General features: G+C 48.3%; 9 protein-coding genes across 9 annotated transcripts; 3 read left to right on the top strand and 6 right to left on the bottom strand.

Annotated features, from left to right (window-relative positions):
• Positions 1–170: 170 nt before the first annotated feature.
• LACBIDRAFT_316446 (uncharacterized protein) lies at positions 171–430 on the top strand (the record flags this gene model as incomplete). The annotated part of the gene is made up of 1 exon (XM_001889841.1): positions 171–430. One exon carries the CDS (start codon positions 171–173, stop codon positions 321–323), a length of 153 nt encoding a protein of 50 aa, XP_001889876.1. The 3' UTR covers positions 324–430.
• Positions 431–1617: 1187 nt separating this feature from the next.
• On the bottom strand, positions 1618–2253 carry LACBIDRAFT_334985 (uncharacterized protein; the record flags this gene model as incomplete). The annotated part of the gene is made up of 2 exons (XM_001889806.1): positions 1618–1846; positions 1895–2253. 2 exons carry the CDS (start codon positions 2251–2253, stop codon positions 1618–1620), a joined length of 588 nt encoding a protein of 195 aa, XP_001889841.1.
• Positions 2254–2472: 219 nt separating this feature from the next.
• Positions 2473–2811, top strand: LACBIDRAFT_256175 (uncharacterized protein; the record flags this gene model as incomplete). The annotated part of the gene is given in 2 exon segments (XM_001889840.1): positions 2473–2752; positions 2771–2811. The coding sequence occupies 2 exon segments, from the start codon at positions 2473–2475 to the stop codon at positions 2809–2811; spliced, it is 321 nt and encodes a 106-aa protein (XP_001889875.1).
• Positions 2812–4043: 1232 nt separating this feature from the next.
• Positions 4044–7155, bottom strand: LACBIDRAFT_141547 (clc channel; the record flags this gene model as incomplete). The annotated part of the gene is made up of 16 exons (XM_001889805.1): positions 4044–4099; positions 4151–4253; positions 4309–4460; positions 4518–4707; positions 4757–4969; positions 5019–5077; positions 5131–5494; positions 5543–5644; positions 5699–5749; positions 5798–5891; positions 5946–5959; positions 6008–6126; positions 6179–6352; positions 6408–6450; positions 6505–6672; positions 6724–7155. Coding segments are annotated over 16 exons (2334 nt in total), but the record flags the coding sequence as incomplete, so codon positions are not given.
• A 657-nt stretch (positions 7156–7812) lies between these two features.
• Positions 7813–9168, bottom strand: LACBIDRAFT_316443 (uncharacterized protein; the record flags this gene model as incomplete). The annotated part of the gene is made up of 4 exons (XM_001889804.1): positions 7813–8445; positions 8495–8577; positions 8628–8833; positions 8885–9168. The coding sequence occupies 4 exons, from the start codon at positions 9166–9168 to the stop codon at positions 7813–7815; spliced, it is 1206 nt and encodes a 401-aa protein (XP_001889839.1).
• A 125-nt stretch (positions 9169–9293) lies between these two features.
• On the top strand, positions 9294–11928 carry LACBIDRAFT_295965 (uncharacterized protein; the record flags this gene model as incomplete). The annotated part of the gene is made up of 8 exons (XM_001889839.1): positions 9294–9587; positions 9648–9831; positions 10304–10360; positions 10417–10482; positions 10529–11037; positions 11087–11355; positions 11423–11847; positions 11897–11928. Exons 1-8 carry the CDS (start codon positions 9306–9308, stop codon positions 11926–11928), a joined length of 1824 nt encoding a protein of 607 aa, XP_001889874.1. The 5' UTR covers positions 9294–9305.
• A 166-nt stretch (positions 11929–12094) lies between these two features.
• LACBIDRAFT_316440 (uncharacterized protein) lies at positions 12095–14597 on the bottom strand (the record flags this gene model as incomplete). Its single annotated transcript, XM_001889803.1, has 12 exons — positions 12095–12369; positions 12428–12588; positions 12646–12702; positions 12751–12859; positions 12915–13079; positions 13133–13312; positions 13369–13567; positions 13618–13750; positions 13823–13916; positions 13964–14006; positions 14061–14451; positions 14500–14597. The coding sequence occupies 12 exons, from the start codon at positions 14595–14597 to the stop codon at positions 12095–12097; spliced, it is 1905 nt and encodes a 634-aa protein (XP_001889838.1).
• Positions 14598–14817: 220 nt separating this feature from the next.
• LACBIDRAFT_180966 (uncharacterized protein) lies at positions 14818–17096 on the bottom strand (the record flags this gene model as incomplete). Its single annotated transcript, XM_001889802.1, has 9 exons — positions 14818–15148; positions 15208–15347; positions 15403–15639; positions 15695–15795; positions 15850–16488; positions 16539–16647; positions 16703–16912; positions 16972–17025; positions 17082–17096. The coding sequence occupies 5 exons, from the start codon at positions 17094–17096 to the stop codon at positions 16187–16189; spliced, it is 690 nt and encodes a 229-aa protein (XP_001889837.1). The 3' UTR covers positions 14818–15148; positions 15208–15347; positions 15403–15639; positions 15695–15795; positions 15850–16186.
• A 294-nt stretch (positions 17097–17390) lies between these two features.
• On the bottom strand, positions 17391–18788 carry LACBIDRAFT_316437 (uncharacterized protein; the record flags this gene model as incomplete). Its single annotated transcript, XM_001889801.1, has 6 exons — positions 17391–17604; positions 17656–18281; positions 18336–18446; positions 18499–18546; positions 18597–18651; positions 18706–18788. The coding sequence occupies 6 exons, from the start codon at positions 18786–18788 to the stop codon at positions 17391–17393; spliced, it is 1137 nt and encodes a 378-aa protein (XP_001889836.1).
• Between the last annotated feature and the right edge of the window lie 937 nt (positions 18789–19725).

The following is a 19725-nucleotide window of genomic DNA, read 5'->3' as shown; positions in this document are numbered from 1 at the left end:
ATTTGCCATATGGGGCCGGTTAGTTAGTCCAGCCGCCAGACCGTTAAATTTTTTTTATTTTAAGTACCAATTTCGGGTAATTTACGGACCGGATGAGCTTAGATTAGACTGGTGCGCTCTCTGACGCGTTTGACGAGCTCTCCTCACTTACCCGTTCCATTGTCCTTCCAATGATGGAGACACGCTTGACACAAACGACGCAGTTGTTCCAGCTGTCGTCGTGCAAGAGGTCGGGCTACCTGCAGACGAGATGCTTGATGCGACCGATGCAGTTGTTTCAGCCGTCGTCACACAAAAAGTTGGCCTACGTGCAGATGAGCTAGAAGCCATCAACACAGGAACCGACAGTGGGAATGGGCATGGAACTCACAGATTTGCTACAGATCTCAACATACCCACTGCCTCTGCAAACTCAGACCTGAGAAGCCTACGAAAAGGTTTGAGGAACACCAGTAAATGAAAGCTTGTGAGAGAGTGTGATTGCGGCGAGAGTATAGACGAAGTTGAGGGTATCAACGACTGGGTTTGTGACCCATGCAAGAGCGTAGAAAAAAGCAGAGGAAGGGGCGGCAAACGAAGGCGCGCAGTGTAGGCAGCTGACACAACACCCAAACGACGCCCAAAACACGGTACCTATTTATAGACTTTACCTATATATGGTAATTTATTCGCACGCTGGTTAGTTAGTCCCGCCATAGTGGCCTTACGAAAAAAATCAGCATGATATATTAAATTAAAATTGTGTACCCCCCTTGGAATTGAACCAGCAGCCTTGGTGTTGCAGAATCAGCATGAACATTGTACACAGCACTTAGACCACCACACCACAGCAGCATTTATAGAGTTTTACATGTATTTCAGTAAGTCCATAAAAATGAGTGTTTTCTGACACGACGAACAAAATATTTTGGTTGAAGAATCCTACCCTAGTACAAGCATACTAGGCTGATGACAAGCTACCAACTCACATGAATGGATCATAATATCCTCTTAAACACCATACTAGGTGGTACTAGCCTTCCTCTCCCCATGCTAGGCTTCACTAGGATTTCTCCATCCATACTAGGTTTCACTAGGATTTCATGGCCCATCCTACGGATGACTAGCCTTTTAAGCCCCATCCAAAGCCATACAAGCGAGGTACTAGGTTAGTACTGCCATACAATATGTACTAGGGCTGACATGGAACCATCATTTTTGCTGATGCACTTCTCTACCCATATATGTTCAAGCTAGGAGAACTTACACCACAATGACTTGATCTTTGCAATGCATTTTGGGGCTTGGGTGATGGGGGTGTCAATGTACTTTTTGCATGGGTGCAGCAAGGGTGCAGAGGGCTGCAATGGTTGAGGAGTTGAAGAATTTTTGGAAAGAGAGGTGTGTTGGAGTAGGTTTGTTGGTTAAGGAGCTCACACTTCCTTGTGTATCCTTGAGGGCTGAGGGTTCACACAGTATCACCAAATGTTAAATGCAAGATCCTGGTTGAGATTCAATAACTATGCTTGTCACCCACACTTTAAATTCATAGGAGAGGTAGAAAATGATGTTGTACAGGTATAGAAGGAAGAGAGGCACAAGAGGGGAAGGGTTTAGGTTGTACATGTACTGGGGCACTCAGGGAACAGGGGATGGTGTGTTCTGAAGGTGAGCTATGCCATCTTTTCCGATCTCAACCAAAGTTGAAGGGATCTTGTCATCCAATTCTTCTCCAATGTCATGACCAAAGCATTCTAAAAACATATAGTTCAAGTCTTCATCTGGGGGCCCCAGATCATCGAGAGCAAGTGCAATGGCAAGGGTTTGTGTTGAGTGGGCCCAGGTGTCTCCAAGTTGACAGTACAAGCTATTTTGATGTGTCAGTTGACAGCAACAAATATTGATGTTCACTTACCCTAATTTCTGCTCAAACACAGGTCCAGTGGTGCCAGTAGGAGGGAGGAGCCTAGTGATGTTTGAGCTGATCCACTCGCTGTGTGTACCGGAGGAAGGCCGGTAGCCTTTCACAGAGAGATAAGCATCAATCAGGATTCGTCTAGTGATTGGTTGAAGTGTGGCTAGTTGCGCCTTGATATTATGTTGCTCAAATATGCGTTCCGCCTTGAGGCCCTGTAGCTCCGACCTGAATTCTTGTAGCTTCGAACCGAATTCTTGTATTTCTTGTTCCAGTTGGCTTTTGAGTTCATTGATCTGGTTGTCAAGTTCTGTGAACATCACCATGACATTCTGAGAGGGATTGCCTGGTAAGCCCATGTTCAGCAATATCGTTTTCTTTGCTGGGTGAGAGTGAATCGTTGCACGCCAAATCTACACCAGTTGTGGATGGCTGGAGGGGAATGATGAGGTTGCGCTGGAGAACTTTTTGTGTTACTGCGGTGTGGTGTAAGAAAGAGGTGTATGGTTGAATCAGAAAGAAAGGAGGGAAAATGTAACTGTGACGTTTGCGGCTTTCGTCACCGAACATAAGCCGTCATGCTCTCAGGCTATCCCCTTTATTTTCGACATCGTCTGACGTTGCCTCTCATTCGCTCCGTCACCACCATTAATCGCCCAGGGCCACCACCGCTACCTAAGGATCAGCAGCGCGAATTTGAAGAACTCCAGCGCAGGGCACAAGCACCACGCTCATCCTCTGTTGACACCCTCCCAAACACCCACCCTGATGCTCCCACACCAATCAAACCAGAATTCAAGGGCGACGTAAACCCCCTCACAGGGGAAAAAGGCGGGCCCAAGCGTGAGCCCGTCAAGCGTTGGGGAGAGGACCAAGGTGGAGATTGGAGTTATAAGGGAAGGGTAACCGACTTCTAGCGAGAGGGCAGACTTGTTACAAGCAGTACTCGGAAAACAAAGTGAATGAGCGCCGTTAGCGAAATCCAACCCTTGTTGGCCCTGATGCGCCTCTTACCGACCGTCTTTCTGCGCCACGCTATCACGTTCCTCCGCGGATGAATGTCAGAGATAGTACGGTGTCTACAAATTGGAGGGTGTTTTATTACAACAAAATAAGAGGCAATTGCAAACCAGGCCCTTAAAAAAGAGTGAGCAGAGTAGTGGATGTTCTTTGTGGTGTGGGGTCGGATGCCTGAGCAAGGACGAGTCATCCTTAATTTTTTCTCTTCTTTCCTACTATGCTCGCATTCGCGTGCACCCACTCCCTCGATCTCCCAAGTTCGGCCGCCCGAAAGTTTTCATCTATCTCCTGATACCACGGGATGGTGGCGCAACTCCACGTCGGCGGCGAGCTGTAAATCAATTAAATCATTATCCCGTATCGCGGCATGAATAACAGCCTACCATTGGCTGATCACGAAGGGAAGGAATGAAGTCAGTGGAAATGAAGATGTATATCGCTACCGGCGATGCACCTCGCATAATCGTAGCGTGCCCACGGGCTGTCCCTATACCTCTCCCCCTCATGGCATTTGGTCCGTTTGAACCTGTGCACATCCATTTTCATCATAGAATCAGTCACGAAAGAGGACATCATCGGCAGGAATGGAAATAAAAAGCAGGCCATAAGCATACAACAAAAGAAAAGGACGGAGAGCCTTCGTGCATGGGCGCATTTTGCAACATGTCAGGAACGATGAAGAACCGAACCATGCTTCCTCGGATATAAACTTGTTCAAGTTGAGATACACGTCCATCATGGTAATATCCTTCGGAGAGATGTTCAAGTTATTCTCCGCTATCCCCAAAAAAAATGTGCGTAAGCGCCTCTGTTGAAGAAAGCAAATTCAAGTCACATACCTTCAGCAAGCTTGCCGCGATAGAGCTGCCCCGTTTTCAGTTCCACAATAATTAGGTGTCCTAGCGATCCATGTAACAATTTCACTGAGGCCTGCGCTTGCCAACTTAGATTTTTGTTTTTGGAGGAGGCGGACGATGGCTGAGATTGTAGTGTGGAAAATACAGGGGCTTTGAATCCGATGAATCGTTGGGCTCAAGACTACAAAACTAATGTAAGTGTGAATCGGAATGTCCAAGGCAACAAGGGTATGCATTGGAGAAATTAAGCAGGTCACAGGAAATCACGACTTCTCTTCGAGGTCAGCAACAAAAGCGAGCCAGGTCTTCTTCTCGATAACGCCTTCGTCTAGATGCAAGTCAATACAAGGAGGAAAGGGGGAGGAACACTTGCACGTACACAATCCGTCAGTATCTGTTACAATAACGTATCTCGCTCCAAGCTTGGTGAAAAACTGATGGAGAAGCTCCAAAGGAGAGTTGTTAGAAATGGTTAGAGGGGCCTTTTTAAAATAGAAGGTTATTATTGGCAAGAAGGAGAATGTAGAAAGGGCACACCTGATCCATATAAGGTGTGAAGTTGAACGGATCAGCCGTGGCCAGCGTTTGCTCTTGAGCCTCTGCAAAGGACAGGATGGAAGACGACATCAATGCGTGCGTATCCGCCACATGAAAGTGGACCGCGTCGTTCTCATTGTCCGCCAGAATGCCTGGACGCTTTCATCAGCAAAAGCAAAGCCACAGCAAAGAAGAGGAGGGGAACGCACTAAGAGCATGTTCCAACTCGTTTGTGCCGATGTATCCCACCATTCGGAGACCATCGTCATTCCTATCCTGCCTAAGAATAGGGAAGCCACTATCGTCGGCGCCCGACGACGTCAGGGCGAGGAGCTTCCTTCCCAAATTCTTCACGGTGTTCTCTTCATCAACAATAATGACAGGAACATCACGACTTGTCTGGTCGAAGATTAATGATCAATCGCGCATATAAGTTGCAGTCACGTACCACTTCGCTGATTTGAAGGTGTCCCCAGATATATTCGTGCTTATAATCAAGATAGGGCAGCTGATTTAGTTCGATCACAAGGTCGTAGATGCCTTTAGGTTCAAGAGCGTCCGCCACTGTTTTAGCAACAAGGACAGACAACATGACAGGCACGGCATAAGTCAGGGTATCTGTGAGTTCAAACATTATAACAGCCAAAGAGACCGTCGTCCGCTGCGGTCATAGTGAACAAACACGCATACAACAAAAATACGACACCAACCGTGACGCCTGACAAGGTCGCTGCTGCTCCAACCATGGCATAAAGACCGGGAACAATACCTGTGCTGACTATCAGTGATCTTTTTCTTCGAATAATTCACAATAGAGCTCACAATCCAGATCACCGCCGCAAGAACGGAAGATCTGAGCATCTGGGTTTCTCATTTGCAACCATTGCATTCCAATACCAAGGACGCGGCCTGCGCACGCACCCACGCCCAACGTGGGGATGAAGATGCCAGCAGGCAGCTTGATTCCAAAAGTGACCACGGTCAGGGCGCCTTTGACGACCATGGCTATCAGAATGGCTTGCACCACAGGCCATGCATGCTCGAATGACCCAGGATTGACGACACAAAGCCCAGAGTGCGTGGTCTTGCCGGTTTGACATTCGGCGAACAACTCGTAGACGAGCTCTGTGCCTCCCATGCGAGTATAAGGGTTGAGGAAGCAGAAAATACTTGTCAGTAACGTGATCTACTCGAGCAATCAGTGGCTTGTGTTCGTCGAGGGGAGAGAACGTACCAAAAGCACTTCAACTATCGGGTGTTTCCCGAGCCAAGTCTTGTTTCGAACATGTTTGCTCCAGCGATAATTAAGTTTCGAAAAGTAGGCACCATAGACGCCCTACATAGATATTAGTATCATCTATGTGTTTGTGACGACGATAGGCCAACGTACCCCAAACAACCCTAAAATAAGGAATGGCACAAGCTCGTAACCATGCCAGTCCTACCGACACTAAGCAAGGAATCCGGGAAGGAAATAGGACGGGCGCACCTTATCGTACGTCACTTGGAACAACACCAACTTCCCCGTTCCGAACGGGTCAAGCATCTTGAGAGTAATCGCGGCAATCATTGCACAGAAGAAGCTGGGGTAGATCAGCCAAGAGGAAGAGTTATAAAATTAACTCGCGTCGCCTGACCTTCGCCACATGACCTGTATATAATCTGAGTATCGTAGGCGAAAAAACCAAAAGAAGCTCACCTTGGGAGGGAAGAAATAAGAAACCTCCTCCAAACTGAACAGCGTCCCACCAATTGGCGCCCCGAAAGCAACGGCAACACCAGCAGCACAAGCAGCACTAAGAATTTCACGACGTTTGGCTAACAATGGTATCAGATTAATGCGTAGTTCTCCTATACTCTTGATGGCTACCTTCGTTGTTTTCGTATTTCGCAGTAATTCTGCTAACGATATTTCCAATGCAGCTTGCAATATGGACAAACGGACCCTCTTTTCCCAATGACAGACCCGACGCAACTGAAAGCGCCAGACCGACAGATTTCGTGAACAAGACGCGCCCACCAAGATATCCATGGATGACAAAACCTAGGATTGAAGGTCAGGGTTCTCTATATACTTGAGGGCTGTGCCTGTCGCGTACCAGAAAGGATTGTCTTGATCTCTGGAATCCCACTTCCAGCAGCCTATTACGAAGCCAATGAGATATGAGCACGCACTTCAAAAAGGACTGAACATACATAGTACATGATTTTGCGTTTTGGTCCGGCTGTAGGTGTCATTTGGTCCTTGACATCGTCTGGTGTTCCTGGGTGAATGGATTGAACGCCCGATTCCTTTCGCGTGACAAAGGTAGTGGAATTGGTGAGATACAGCGTTAGCAGACAAGATATCAGAGCCAGTGTAAGCTAAAACCTATCAATATGCAGCCATAGACTCCCAACAGATGAAATACTCACTGCGATACACGCGTACGAAATGTAATCGACGATGTTTTCTCCGTGGTCGCCTTGTCGATAAGAAAAAACATCGGACCAGGTTTTCCAAGTCTGGCAAGTATCTTCTACATGGCGCGGACGGTGGAAACCGCCAGTATCCTCTAGAGGGCAACAGTACCTCTTCGCCTTCCACCATCCACTCGCACAGTATCCATCTTTGGTGTCAAAGAGCCATTGTTCGCTCCGAATGATAAGAAACGCGACGACAGCGGTAAGGAAACCAACAATAGTGACGACCAACCATCCCAGGGACTTGTCGAATGCGAGCCGGATGCGAGACCGAATCGATTTGTGTTTCCTGAGTTTCGAGAAACGCACCGAGTCTTTGATGGCGTCATGAAGCCAATCAATGGAAGTGAACGACGAGTACCAAACCCGGATTCCGTTGGTCTTAACATCAGGTTCTGGCTCGTCATTATTGATATGATCGGGATTGTCGTAGGCGGAGATGGGGCGTGCAGAGCTCAACCGACCGAAGGCAAGGTCCTTTAGGGTCGAATGAATATAATGCGGGCTTGCAGGGTTGGATGCTGTCCTGTGAAGAACATTGAGGGCAGGAGGCTGAGGTAAACCCCTACGGGACGCGAATGTTGTCCCTTTTGATTTCCTCCGACGTGAAGGCAATGTCCCGTATGACCGTCTTATTTCGTTGGAGTAGAGTGACGAGGTCTCAGTGACAATGGGGAGCCCGGAGATACTGTCGACTGGAGAAGAAGCAACGTCTCCATTGCTTGGCCCAGCTCGCAACGTGCTGTTACTGCCGATGCGTAACAACCGTTCACGACGCCATGTAGGCGATGAGGGTGCTCCGTTTTCAGTCCCTTCGGATGTCGCTACGCTATGCATCGACCTGGAGAAAACGAAGGAGGATTATCGATTAAAAGTGGGATTAGACAGCCTTAAGAAAAACAAGTCCGACGCCAAGTCGGAAAGCGAGTTGTGTCGGGAACATTGACCAATAAGGAAATAATTGACACAGCGAAACAATGATGAAGCTATGCTTAATTATAAAGTTATGCTTTCTACCCAAACTTTGTATCTCTAACTACATTACGAGCCTTTCGCGAGCGTCTCTGTAGGCGTAGCAGAATTTCCCATAGCTTCCGCCTGCACCTGCCCACTTCTTGCCATTAATGAGTTCAATACCATCGCTAGCCCACTCATTTGAGCGGACTGTAACAAGGACACGTTGATTTCCAAACTAAGCATCGTGCCATTCGCCGTTGATCCTCGCAGGACGGCTGCTGGTTGCGGCTGTCCCTCAGGAGGAAGAGATGACGCAGGAACAGGCATAATCCCAAGTGCGTGCAGTGCCGGCAAAGACGCTACAGGAAGCTGAACTGGAATAGCACCTGCCGACTGATACGGGGTGTATCCCGTAAGTGGCAGTGGTGGTGGACTGGCCTGAAACGTTGATGTGGAGCCGGTGGCCATGGGTGCACCATACACTTGCGTATATGGGTAAGGATATGGGCGATAGTATTGCGGCATTGTTGCTGGTGTAGCAGACGGATATTGCGTGACGCGCCCCATGTTCCCCGACGCCATCCGTTTATCTCTCTCTATTCGTTCCAGGTCGGCTCGAGCAGTGCGCAACTCAATGCTTATCTGAGCAGTCTCATTACGTTCGGTTTCCAGAACGGACTGAGCTAAAACGTAGGCTTGATCGTCAGGCGCCAGACGCTGCAGAGCATTGAATGAGATTGTCTTGAATTAAAGCAAAAGGCCACACCTTTCCCGAACGGATTTTCAAATTTCTCATCCTCTTATGTATGGCCTGACGTCGCCGATAACATTCGAGGGCAAAGGTTGTCTCTACAATCGCAGGATGAACTACAGAAACAAAAAATGACGAGCGAGCGTACCTTGAACTTCTTCCTGCAGATCAAGTTGCCTTGCCTTGCCCTTGCCCTTCCCCTTCCCGCTCAACAGATACTCCAAGTCTTCTTTGGGTTGTTGAAAGACATGATAAGGAAGCAACCGATTCACTACGTCAAGATGGTCGGTAAAGGGAGTATCCACGTCAGGATTCAAGACGGCTGGTTGATCAAGGGCAAGACGCGACGCAACTCTACATGACGTGAGCTACCTTAACTGGCAAATGAACACGATATGCAACAACCTAGCAGCCTTTTGCTTGGTAATTTCGAGCTCCTCAGGCGTTCTCTTCTTCACTTTCGGAGGTTTTTTGTACGACACTGTGGGTTGTTGTGGAGCCGTAGACGAGCCGACGTTCCAGTGGGATGGTGCTTGCCAGATGGCAGACCCTATGGACGATGACAGGCCAGAGAGAGACTTTGTAAACGATCCATTTGCTCCCAGGGTATTTTGCGCTGTGACAGGAGCGCGATATACAGAACTATAGCTGCGTTGAGGGTTGGAAGAGGCAGCGAAGCTTTTAGACATTCTCGTGTTTGATTTTGGGCCTCTGGGCCCGTGACCGGCACTGGGTTTGCATTAGGGCAGGTCTGTGGAACTTGTACATGTAAACGTAGCCCTCTTCTCTTCTTGCTCATTTGACCGTTCCCTCACCAGACGCAGTTATGAGCACTTCAAAAAAGGACAAACCTTCCTCTGCAATTGGGTCCATTCGCAAACGGCCAACAAAAGGGGATAAGCCAACGGGGAGCCCAGCAGGCACATCGAGCGCTATGCCTGAAACACAGTCTCGTCGGCTTCATTGTCTTATCGCGGGCGAATTTATCGTCTTTTTAGTCATCATGGGGTGCGATTACGTGGTTAGCGAGTTGAAGGGGGTTATACAAAAGGAGCGAGGGCTGGATACCTTGAAGGATGTTGATCCTCACACCTTAGAATTGTGGAAGGTGAGTGCAATCGACGAGTTGCGATGCGAAGTGACATGACTTACATCACCACCTTTCCAGCCAAACGACTCCAACCCTATCACCGCTAAGCCAGCCAACACTCTCGCTGCACGTATCAGGTCCCTGGGAGATAGCCTTTCGCAATTTGCCACCAAACTAGAGCCCACAGACAGCCTCTTCAGTATCTTTCCAAATCAACCTCCCAGTGAGCACCTCCACGTAATCGTGAAGGTCCCTGCTACCGGTGAGTGAGAGTGAATCTCCGTGGCTGAGCGTTATTGATAAGATTTCACCCGAAAACCTGCCTCGTTTGCCAACTCGTTGTTCGCTTCAATTTCCTCGATATTCCCTTTCATTCTCCTGCTGGGATTGGCATTCTGCCTTCTACGCGTTTGGGACTGACCATAACATCTACTCCGCACGCATCAATGTCATTTATTCTTTTCGCCGGCTCCCAAACGCGATTCGCTCGCCGCTCTGGACTACTTCCCGCATGTTCCCATCTCGCCATTTCTCGATGCCCTGTTCATCTGGCACCCACTTTTTCTCTTCCTCCATTCCCCTCGTCTTATAACCTGTCCATGGTGTCGCGAACCTCTTCCGAACTCTCTCTGCTCTCCCAACCCGCATTTACTTCAACCTCCCTCATTTTTTCTTTACCAACTCACGACTTCAACTGTTTTCTTGACCTCTACCATATCCTGATGATTGCTCAGCTGCTGAACCACCATTAAAGAAACTGAAACCCGAAGAGGACTACATCCACGCTTCTTGTAAGGCCTTTCAATTTACTGTCTGCAATCTCTATAATAGGACCCTCCACCCTCAGATGTTCAACGTGAATTAACAGTCTCCGCTCTGTATGAAAAACTCAAAAAGCAAAGATGGGTACATGGTATCGCAATTTTTTGCTCTGACTTCCTTAAAAACAAAATTTTCAGTCAGAGGCACTCCAGGTAGCGGAAAGTCTGTGTTGGCGGGACTCCTTCGCCGCTATATCAATGAAACAGAACCTGATACGGAAGTGGTTTCTGTTGATGCATGGCCAGAAAATCTGCCTGTGCAGATCACCCCGAATACGATCCTCATTCTAGACGAAGCGCAGACGACGTATTGGGATAAAATTTTCTGGAATAAATTTAAGAATCCGGGTTTACAGGGTATGCGGGTTGTTGCTCTTGCCAGCCACGGCAGCTCTGGTTACACCGGGGCCGACAATGTAACGCCAATGTGGATCGGAAAGGAACAGCGCGTGGGCCTTGCTCGTCTTGACTGCGGGGATGGGATCCTTGTTGGCCTTCTTTTCACTAGAGAAGAATTCAACGCGCTCGTACGACTGAAGTTCCACGATAACTGCTTTTCTGACTCCTTCCTCGATTGTGTCTTTGATATGACGAAGGGTCATGTGGGAGCTTGCGAGGATTTGATGAAGTGCGTCGCCACGCACAAGGTAAAGAGCCCTTTCATTTTTGTTTCGACTAATACTGATTCTAATTTAGTCATATCGTGAACGGGTGAAATCTGCCGAATACACCTACGAAATGTTTATCACTGGTGTCTCCATGGCTGACATACCCCAGGCCATCTACAAAGGAACGGTATTTGGCCGTGGTCTACCACAGGCGAATGTTTTACGTGAAAACCTGGATGTAACAGCTGTAATGAGTGAAGTCATTAGAAAAGAATCCATTGTCTGCCCGGACGATTACCTCGCTTCGAACCCCGACAACGACGATAAACGAAAGGCGGCCCTCCGCATGATATTCCGGTCTGCATACAGAAGCCAGAGCAGATATCGATGGAATATTGTACACGTTTGCATCTCCGCTCCACAGGCGATGTATAAACTGGAAGCTCAATGGATCGCCATTGGAGTCTAGGATCATCGAGCCGAACCCGTTCGAATTTTCCCTAGCTGTTATCCAGAGGTTTTCACGGCAAAGCCTAGAAAAACGCGAAATAGGTCCCAAGGCACAATCCATCCCAGAGGCACAATTCCAGGACGAGTTCTACTCCGCATCCTCTAAGCACGCGAATGGTTCTGTTTCATTTCCAGAGTTTGGTACGAAAAACGGAAGGATTGATTTCTTCATCCGGTCGAAAAAATGGGGCGTTGAACTTCTTCGTGATGGTAATCGATTGGGCCAACACGCAAGACGATTCACCGAAGGGGAGTATGATAAATGGGTTGAGAAGGGATGGATGTCTGACTATATCATTATTGATTTTCGTACCCGCCCTCCCAAGATCGTGCATCGAGGTAAGCCTCTTGTTGATATCTGCGATATCGTATACTAACCTATGAGTAGACGTCGATAAACTTATATGTCGTATCCGTTGATGACTGGAACACCATTGAGGTTCTTGACAACGGAGGAAAAGTCCTTCATCAATATTGTTTACTAAATAACTCCTAAATGGGTTCTTTGTTATTGCTGCTTAGGATGGCCGCTTCAGTTTGAGTGTATTTATGCCCCTTGTTGATAATATCTTACTACTCAAAAAATCTAAGGATCAGTCGCCATTTCTACACCTGCTGAATCTGACCCAGGAACTACAGCCGCATTCTTACTGCGCGCCTCCTCAAGCGCCGAATAAGCCATCTCCAACATACGAGCCTTCACATCTTTGAGCAACTCTGCTGCACGGCCAACATCTTCCGCATTACTTCCCGCAACTCTCTCCAAATACTCTTTGGCGAGCATGAGGTCGCCACCAGCGGTGCGCATGTGGTACTCAGCAACTTCCAAACTTGATTTAGCGTAATCCTGTATGGGTCGAACTACCAAATGAAAGCCCATTCAGCAAGCACCAAAAAAATTGTGTGGGAGATCACGTACGATCAGCTTGACAGACCTCCACCACGCGGCGATGGTATGCCACTGCCTCGGCATGCTCATCAAGGGAGCGATGGAGTCGCGCTAGTTTGAGATTGATAGTTATTTCATGTGGGTCTGCTGGGATCAACGCTCGCTTATAACATTCCACGGACTCGCGAAGGCTGTAATTTAATAGTCAGCTTAGTAGAAGAGAGAAAAATTCATGTAACTTCACGAACCGTCCAATTTCTTCGTAACACATTCCCTGCGCCTGCCACAAACGAACATCATACGGACTAGAAAACATTGGCTACGATGTGTGATCACAAGGAAAAGCCACTCACCGAAGAGCAGTGGCATGTTGATAGTAATGAAGAGCGTAATGATGCATACTCAAGAGTTCATATGCTTGACCAAGTCCATACCAAGCTCTGTAGTCTTTCCTGTTTACGTCTGTCAGAAGCGGTGTGAATGATACGTTGCAGCGTAACAAAAGCGCAAATCATACCTACAGCGCGCCTGTAGGCCTCAATGGCGGCATGTGAGTTTTTCATTTCGACGTACTCGTGGCCCATAAGAGTCCACGCCGAAAGATACGTCCGATCAAGCTGGGTGGCTCTTCGGAAATACTTGACAGCTTTCTCATGCTCGGCACGAAGAGAATAATGATTGCCTGCACGAACAAGTGAGGATAAGCAGAAGATACATTATTTTCCAGCAACCTACCAACAAGGCAGCACACCTCCGGACGATCTTTATCCAGGGCAAGAAACTCGTGTGCAAGCCTTGATAATTTGAGCTTATTTTCTGTGACGTAGAGAATGTTGGAGAAGATGTCAATGTCGTCAACTCTGTACTGATCGATTGCCAAGATTCTCTCAAATTGATTTTCTGCTTGACCGAAATCTGATATAGGAAAAGTTGTTATCAATTGGCTCAAGAGAAAACAGCAAACGACATACCATGGAGATGATAAAGGACACAAGCTCGTAAGCTCATAACCCAGAGGCTGTTCGGGAAGAATTCTGGTCGTAGGAGTCGATCACATAGCTGAAGTTCGTTCTCCGAGGGATTGTGCAATTCATTCAGCGTCTTGATTTGGAAAAATTGTACCAGAGGATGTGTCAGAGGCAATGGCATAAGCTGTAGAAGAGACGATAGCTGCACAAAGATTGATCAGCATCAACCGAGAAGAGGAGTGCTGAACAAACTTCTTCACCATCCCCAATACAACTGCCGAGGAGCGTCCATGTTGACCAATTCCAGGGGAAACCGGCAATGGAAAGGAGGGCACTCTCAATCGCTTCTTCTCTCCTCGACGAACGCGAGAGAAATAGCGCCTTTCTGGATTACGGGAAACAAGCAACCAATCAGCACCAGCCGGTCGCCAGAGTAGATGACGTGAACTCCACTCACAAGAAGAGCAACCAGGGGTCCGTTGCATTCTTCACCTCCTCTAGAAGATCGTTCAACGATGTATTTACTGGGACTGGCGGTTGATGCCGATTGTCTGGTTCGGTGTGAACGACGGCCGGACTGAGAACAGAATTTTCGCACTGTCTAGTTTATGCCAGTCACGATGAGCCTTCTTCTCGCTAGCCTGAGAAAACATGATTATAAGAATAGAACAGTTGAGAGGTGAAGTGAAGCTCACGATAAATTGACTGTAGATTTTCAAGAACATAGCTTTGGAACTTCTACATGTCTGTAGCATATGCGAAGCCCTTTGAAATTCTCTATTTTCAAAGCATAATCGAGCTGCGGCGAGTACATCCGCTTCTTGATATTCCAAGTCTGCCTCCATCGCAAGAATGTCTTCAGGCTGAACTTGTAGCATTGGAGCATGCGGGTTACGCGCCGGGGTGATGGGGACTGTGGGTTGTGTAAGAGCTTGTGTTGCAACTGGGGACTCTTCCGTGAAAGACATCGAGGGGTCTTGAGACCGGGGTCGGGCAGGTGTAGATGTGGAGAAGGCGGATGCAGATGGAGAAAGCTGCGTAGGCCTCCGTTTGGCTGTCGGCATTGACAAGAGGAGCTCCGACGCCCTAGTTTCTTCGGTTGAACAACATCACAGACATCTTTGGTCCACTCACCACTTGCCTGCGACCGACAATCCTCGATCTGAGCACTCTTTGGCCGCTTTTCTCAATTCCGACGCGATTTGCGCGTCAATGTTCAGTACGTCGGTCATAGTGAATGAAGCTTGTTGTGCAATCCAGACAAGTAGAATGGCAAGTCAAGCTCGTCTAATTTGAAACAAAGTTCTCGAATAAACCTATGTGAACCTTGGTGAGCCGAGAAATAACGAGCTCTCGCTGGACAGATGCTTGGAAATTCCAGAGTTGATTGTGGAGAGAGCAAACGTTGTGTATTTCCTTTTTGGTCGAAACAGACCTTTCCGCGTTCCATATCTTCGCCGCTGGTCAGGCTCAAGCTTGACGAATATACGTTTCAGGGTTTCTTCACCGTTGCTTGGATCGACAACGCTGAATCCGCAGAACACTAGGCTACCAACGAGCAACAACGGATACTTGACTCAAGTTCTCTGCGACCTTCGCGCTCACTTGACATCCGACAAAATTCTAGTCATATCCACTAGAATGATTTACATTATCGTGTTTCTTACGCTCGCTTTGTTCCTCGCGGCGGCTCGCCTTTATACGATCCTTCCAAACGATACTAAACGACGTTCATCCTCACAGCCAAAACGCTCAACTTGTAATCTCGCTGTATTCCTTGGCTCAGGCGAGTTGCTCCATTGCCGTTTGTTTTCATGTCAGCCAACGAGTCTTTTGTGAATCCAGGTGGCCACACAACTGAAGCCTTGGCTCTCGTTTCGGCCATAGATCCTCAGAAATACCATCATAGACAATATATTATCAGCGCAGGGGATCACCTCAGCGCCCAGAAGGCAAAAGCTCTTGAAAGTTCTATAGCCGAGGTTGGTTCTATGGCAGAATGCGTGTCTCGTTACCCACTTAATGTAGAGATTGCAGGCGTCTGATGGTACCCAGTCTTACAGTATCTTGACCATTCCCCGCGCACGCCGCGTCCACCAATCTCTTCTAACAACCCCTGCTTCCAGCATCGTTTCTCTCTTCACATGCGTCTATCACGTTACCATCAAGCCCAATTTGTGTTTCCAAGAATCCCGCTCAAGATTCGCAGATGTTTTGATCCTTAACGGTCCAGGGACCTGCTTTATCCTCTGCGTGGCGGTCTACATCAACAAAGTACGTGTAAACTCATGCCCCTGTGGGACAACACAATCTCATTTACCGTTCGCAGTTTCTCGGCTTGCCAGCTCCCGTTGTCATTTATGTTGAATCATTTGCACGCGTGACGTCGCTCTCCCTTTCTGGAAAGCTTCTTCGTCCCTTGGCTGACCGGCGAGTTTTTTTTTCCAAGACGCTATAGCTATCTGGCTAACAATGTTTGCTCAGATTTGTTGTTCAGTGGCCACAATTACTTTCAGACAAAGGCCGGGGAGAATGTGTTGGTTGGCTCGTCTGACAGTCTTTTCGCCCCATAGACTCAGAGTGTCGGAATGTCCCTCACGCCGACTTTGCGGAGGTACCTGGTATGTTGCTGTTGCCCAGCACGACGTCCCGCTTGCAGACAAATTCTTAGGCAAGATGGTGACCTCGCCCACCTAACCCCTCATGATTGAGGGATGGAGTCTACTTAGTTCAATTCAGGCAGTAGACCTGTTTTACAGCATCAGCTGGGCAAAAGATACAGCAAACAACCTAATTACAGTAAAGGAAAAGGAAAAAAAGTTCACTTCCGCGTCCACCTATCTTCTCCGCTATGGCCACCTCTCCTGGGACTGGCACTCCTCCCTCGCCCGCCTTCTCGCTTGCCAGGCTCCCAGCCACCTCCTCCACTTTCATTTTTCGAGGGGTTGAGTCGCCTTTCAAGGCGCTGCCCAGCACGAAGGGATGAAACGAGATCTTTCGAGGCCAAGCGTAGATGCATGAAATTGCAGAAGCCACCACGATTACATTCGCCGTTCTCGTTCTGTCGGCAACATGCTTCGCGGAAATCCGTAACAGGTGACAGCTCTGCGTAAAGTGGCCGACCTAGAACAAAAGTTAGATCCTGTGATGAATGTATAGAGCGAACTACGCACCTGCATACCAACGCTCGTTGCAGCTGTCCACAGCAGCTTGTGCCTCTGTCTCCCATTCATACCGGGCGTACACGTTTCCGATCAAGTGGTCGCCGACATTGTCACAAACCTGATTTGTTAGTTTAGACGGCGAAAGCAGACGATAGTACAAGAAGAAGGCTTACATGTAGCTCGAGGAGGTGTCCAAACTTCGACAACTCGCAATAGAGATCTTCATAGACAGCATCGAATCCCTCTTGGAGTTCTTTCTCAGTGAGCTTGCAAACAGGGTCGTGCGCGGGATTGTGGTAGACATTTGGAAGCAGGATGGTCTGCGAGAATGGAGGCTTAATGTGCTTGCGCGAGCAGCGATCTCCGTGACGGCACGCTCCAATCTAAAGGTTGGGAATCTCGTGAGTGAAGGTGAGAAGAGAAGAGAAAAGTCGGTACAAACTTTGTAGTAGAATGAACAGTTGACACGATCCTGTTCTGTTCCGAAGATGTTGGCCTGGGACACCGAGACGCGTTAATATATAACGAAAATGAAGAGGAGGCGGTACTCACCAAATGTGAAGCCATGCTGGTTCAAGTTCAAGTAACTTTGCTCGTTGAAGATTACTAAGCGAGGGTCTTCACAATGCGCTGAGTCAGCCGAGTCAATTCTTTCATTTTGCGGCTCGACGTATAACACCCGGTTTCGACTGGTGGTTGTGCAATAAAATGATTACAGTAGCATACAGATAAGCGACAACATATTCATAATGGTATAGCAAGAGTACAGTACAGACCGCTGATAAATCTATGAAGAGGGCCCATCACTTGCCCATCACAAATCAATAATTTATTTATTTCTCCCCGCCAGAACGCAACAACTCAAGAACGATCCCATGTCATGTACGGGTCGTCACAGGGAACGGGAGAACTGTTCGAAATAATGTCCCAAGGGCGAAGGCCGCTCGGAGCCATTGAAGACCTCGAGAATACCTGCGAATGATGGCGGTTCATGTCCGTGTTGGGCTGGCAGGACACGTCTTGCATTATGACAGGTTCCGGCTCCGGAGATGTTGAAATGTTCCCCAGCGCAGTCCTACTTGATGTTAAATACGTGATTCGATACAGGTTATAAAAATGCACGTACGTAGCAAATGTATCCAACTCAGAAATGCGGTGATGGAGTGAACAATTCGTCCCCAAGTAATGCTTCGGAGATCGAGAGAGTATATCAGCCGCCTTTCGCAGTCTGAGTGAGAGCTCCAGCACGACGTTATAGTTGGATGGCTCATGCAAACAATCGCAATGTCCGCCGCGGTGTTTGTGGAATGCAGGATCGTCCACTGAATCGTGTCTTGACATGTACGAATCCTCGCACCCCATAAGACCTGGGTATGGAAGAAACATCGTACTAATATCATAGTCGTGTTGACCGTCTGGGTGCCCCACAACCCCCACGTGGGGTTGGGAAAATTCTTCCGTTGGCGTCATGAGAGACGGAGAAGGAATGCTCTGTGGCGATGAGCGGTACGATGGTTGTTGCTGGGATTCGTCGATGTGGGGGATTGACGGGTAAACATTTGCTTTGACAACAGCTGGGGAGCGCAAGGGGCGTGCATTAAGGGGGGGTGAATCAGCTTTTTCCGACGAAGACGCCGAACTTGGGGGTGACGGTACAATGGGGGGCGACTGCACTCGAGAGTGCCACTTGTCGTAATCATCTGCAGGGATATTGTTCGACTGTACCCATCGTGGATGAGGTTTGTTTTTCAGCTATGATCATCGTTGTCAAACAGAGGAACTAAAAGGCGGGATATAAAGTTTTACCTCGCGAATCACGCCCTCTAATTCAGCAACGCGCTTGAGTAGCCTTGAACTCTCATCTTGAGCGTCAGATCTCTGATTAGGATCGTCAACTTCGTACACACAAAGGCCAGTCTAGAGGGCGCCTATTAGTCAGGGGCCTTTTCATAGGCGATGAATATTGTACCAAGCCAAGTTGTGTGCAGCGAGCGCAAGCTGGTCGCTTTCGGTCGCACTGTGAAGGAAATGTCAGTGAGTTACCCCGTAGAGATAGAAACAATTTACCATCCGCTTAGATGTGTGACAGTTGAGGCAGGATTGGGTCGTCCTATTACGGCGCCTTGAAGGGCTTGTGAGATCGCTGAAGGTGATACAGGAGGAAAATAAAACAAACCTCTTGCGATGGTCGCCAGAGGGAGCAGGCGTAGAGACCTCAGAGGTTGTCCTCTTTTTACGAGACGACGTATCGGAAGACATGCTTGAACTTGGTGTTGGTGAGATAGATCAAGGTAGAAGACAAGCCGGGTCCGAAGAAGCGCTGTTCGAGCTGTAGAATCGCTACCGGTTATCGAAAAGCTAGTCCTGGCAACTTCTGAGAAGTCGAGGAGGGGTTTTATACTTCGACTGTGTCGGGGTTCAAACGCGATAATAGGACTACCCAATGCGGGGAATCAGGATAGACTTAGCCAGGGAATCGCTGGGAATTACGCCTTCAACGTCTAATGACGCTCGGGCTCGCCAGGCCCGCTTCAAGCAGTGATGTGAATAGAACATACGTGTGAAGTTCGGTATCGAACGTTCACGCAACCTGATTATGGAGAAAGAATTCTCAGGTGTCGGAGGAGAACATCAGATCGCCTTGTAGAAGGACTTTTGAAGCGCTCGCTGAATCAGTCCATTGGACACTAGATCTTGGGTCGACGGGAGAGATATCAGTAAAGTGCGTGGGAATAACGTCCTTGTCCTTTTCCCGATTTCGAGTTCCATCTCGTCACCTTCTTGAAACTCCTACAAGGCTCATGCTCATCTGACCTCGCATTCTTGACTTCGCTGCGTTCTATTGGTTGCTAGTCTACCCCCCCTAACTGGAACGCTTTACTACCAGTTCTGACGGTAACTTGTATCAAGCTATGAATGATGTGCAATTTTCTACAGAACTTTCTCTTCAAACGTCTAATGTTAAACGGCTTGGTTTGTTGACCATCCGCCCCTTGCATACCAGGCTGCAGCTACCGTTGATCGGGTTCTCCCATGCCAGGGGTGAGTTTTTGTTGTTTGGGCCTCTTCAAACAAACGAGGTTTATTAAACGCACCTGGAATCTGGATGACGTCGGATCCCTCCCAAAGTGCCGACGGCAGAAGGAGTAAAACGGTCGATAACCCCGTTTCATCACTTGCAGTTGCTTACCTGAAT

This window comes from Laccaria bicolor, genomic scaffold (genome assembly GCF_000143565.1).
Source record: "Laccaria bicolor S238N-H82 LACBIscaffold_73 genomic scaffold, whole genome shotgun sequence".
Lineage (NCBI taxonomy): Eukaryota > Fungi > Basidiomycota > Agaricomycetes > Agaricales > Hydnangiaceae > Laccaria > Laccaria bicolor.
This window is presented reverse-complemented; position numbering and strand designations above follow the sequence as displayed.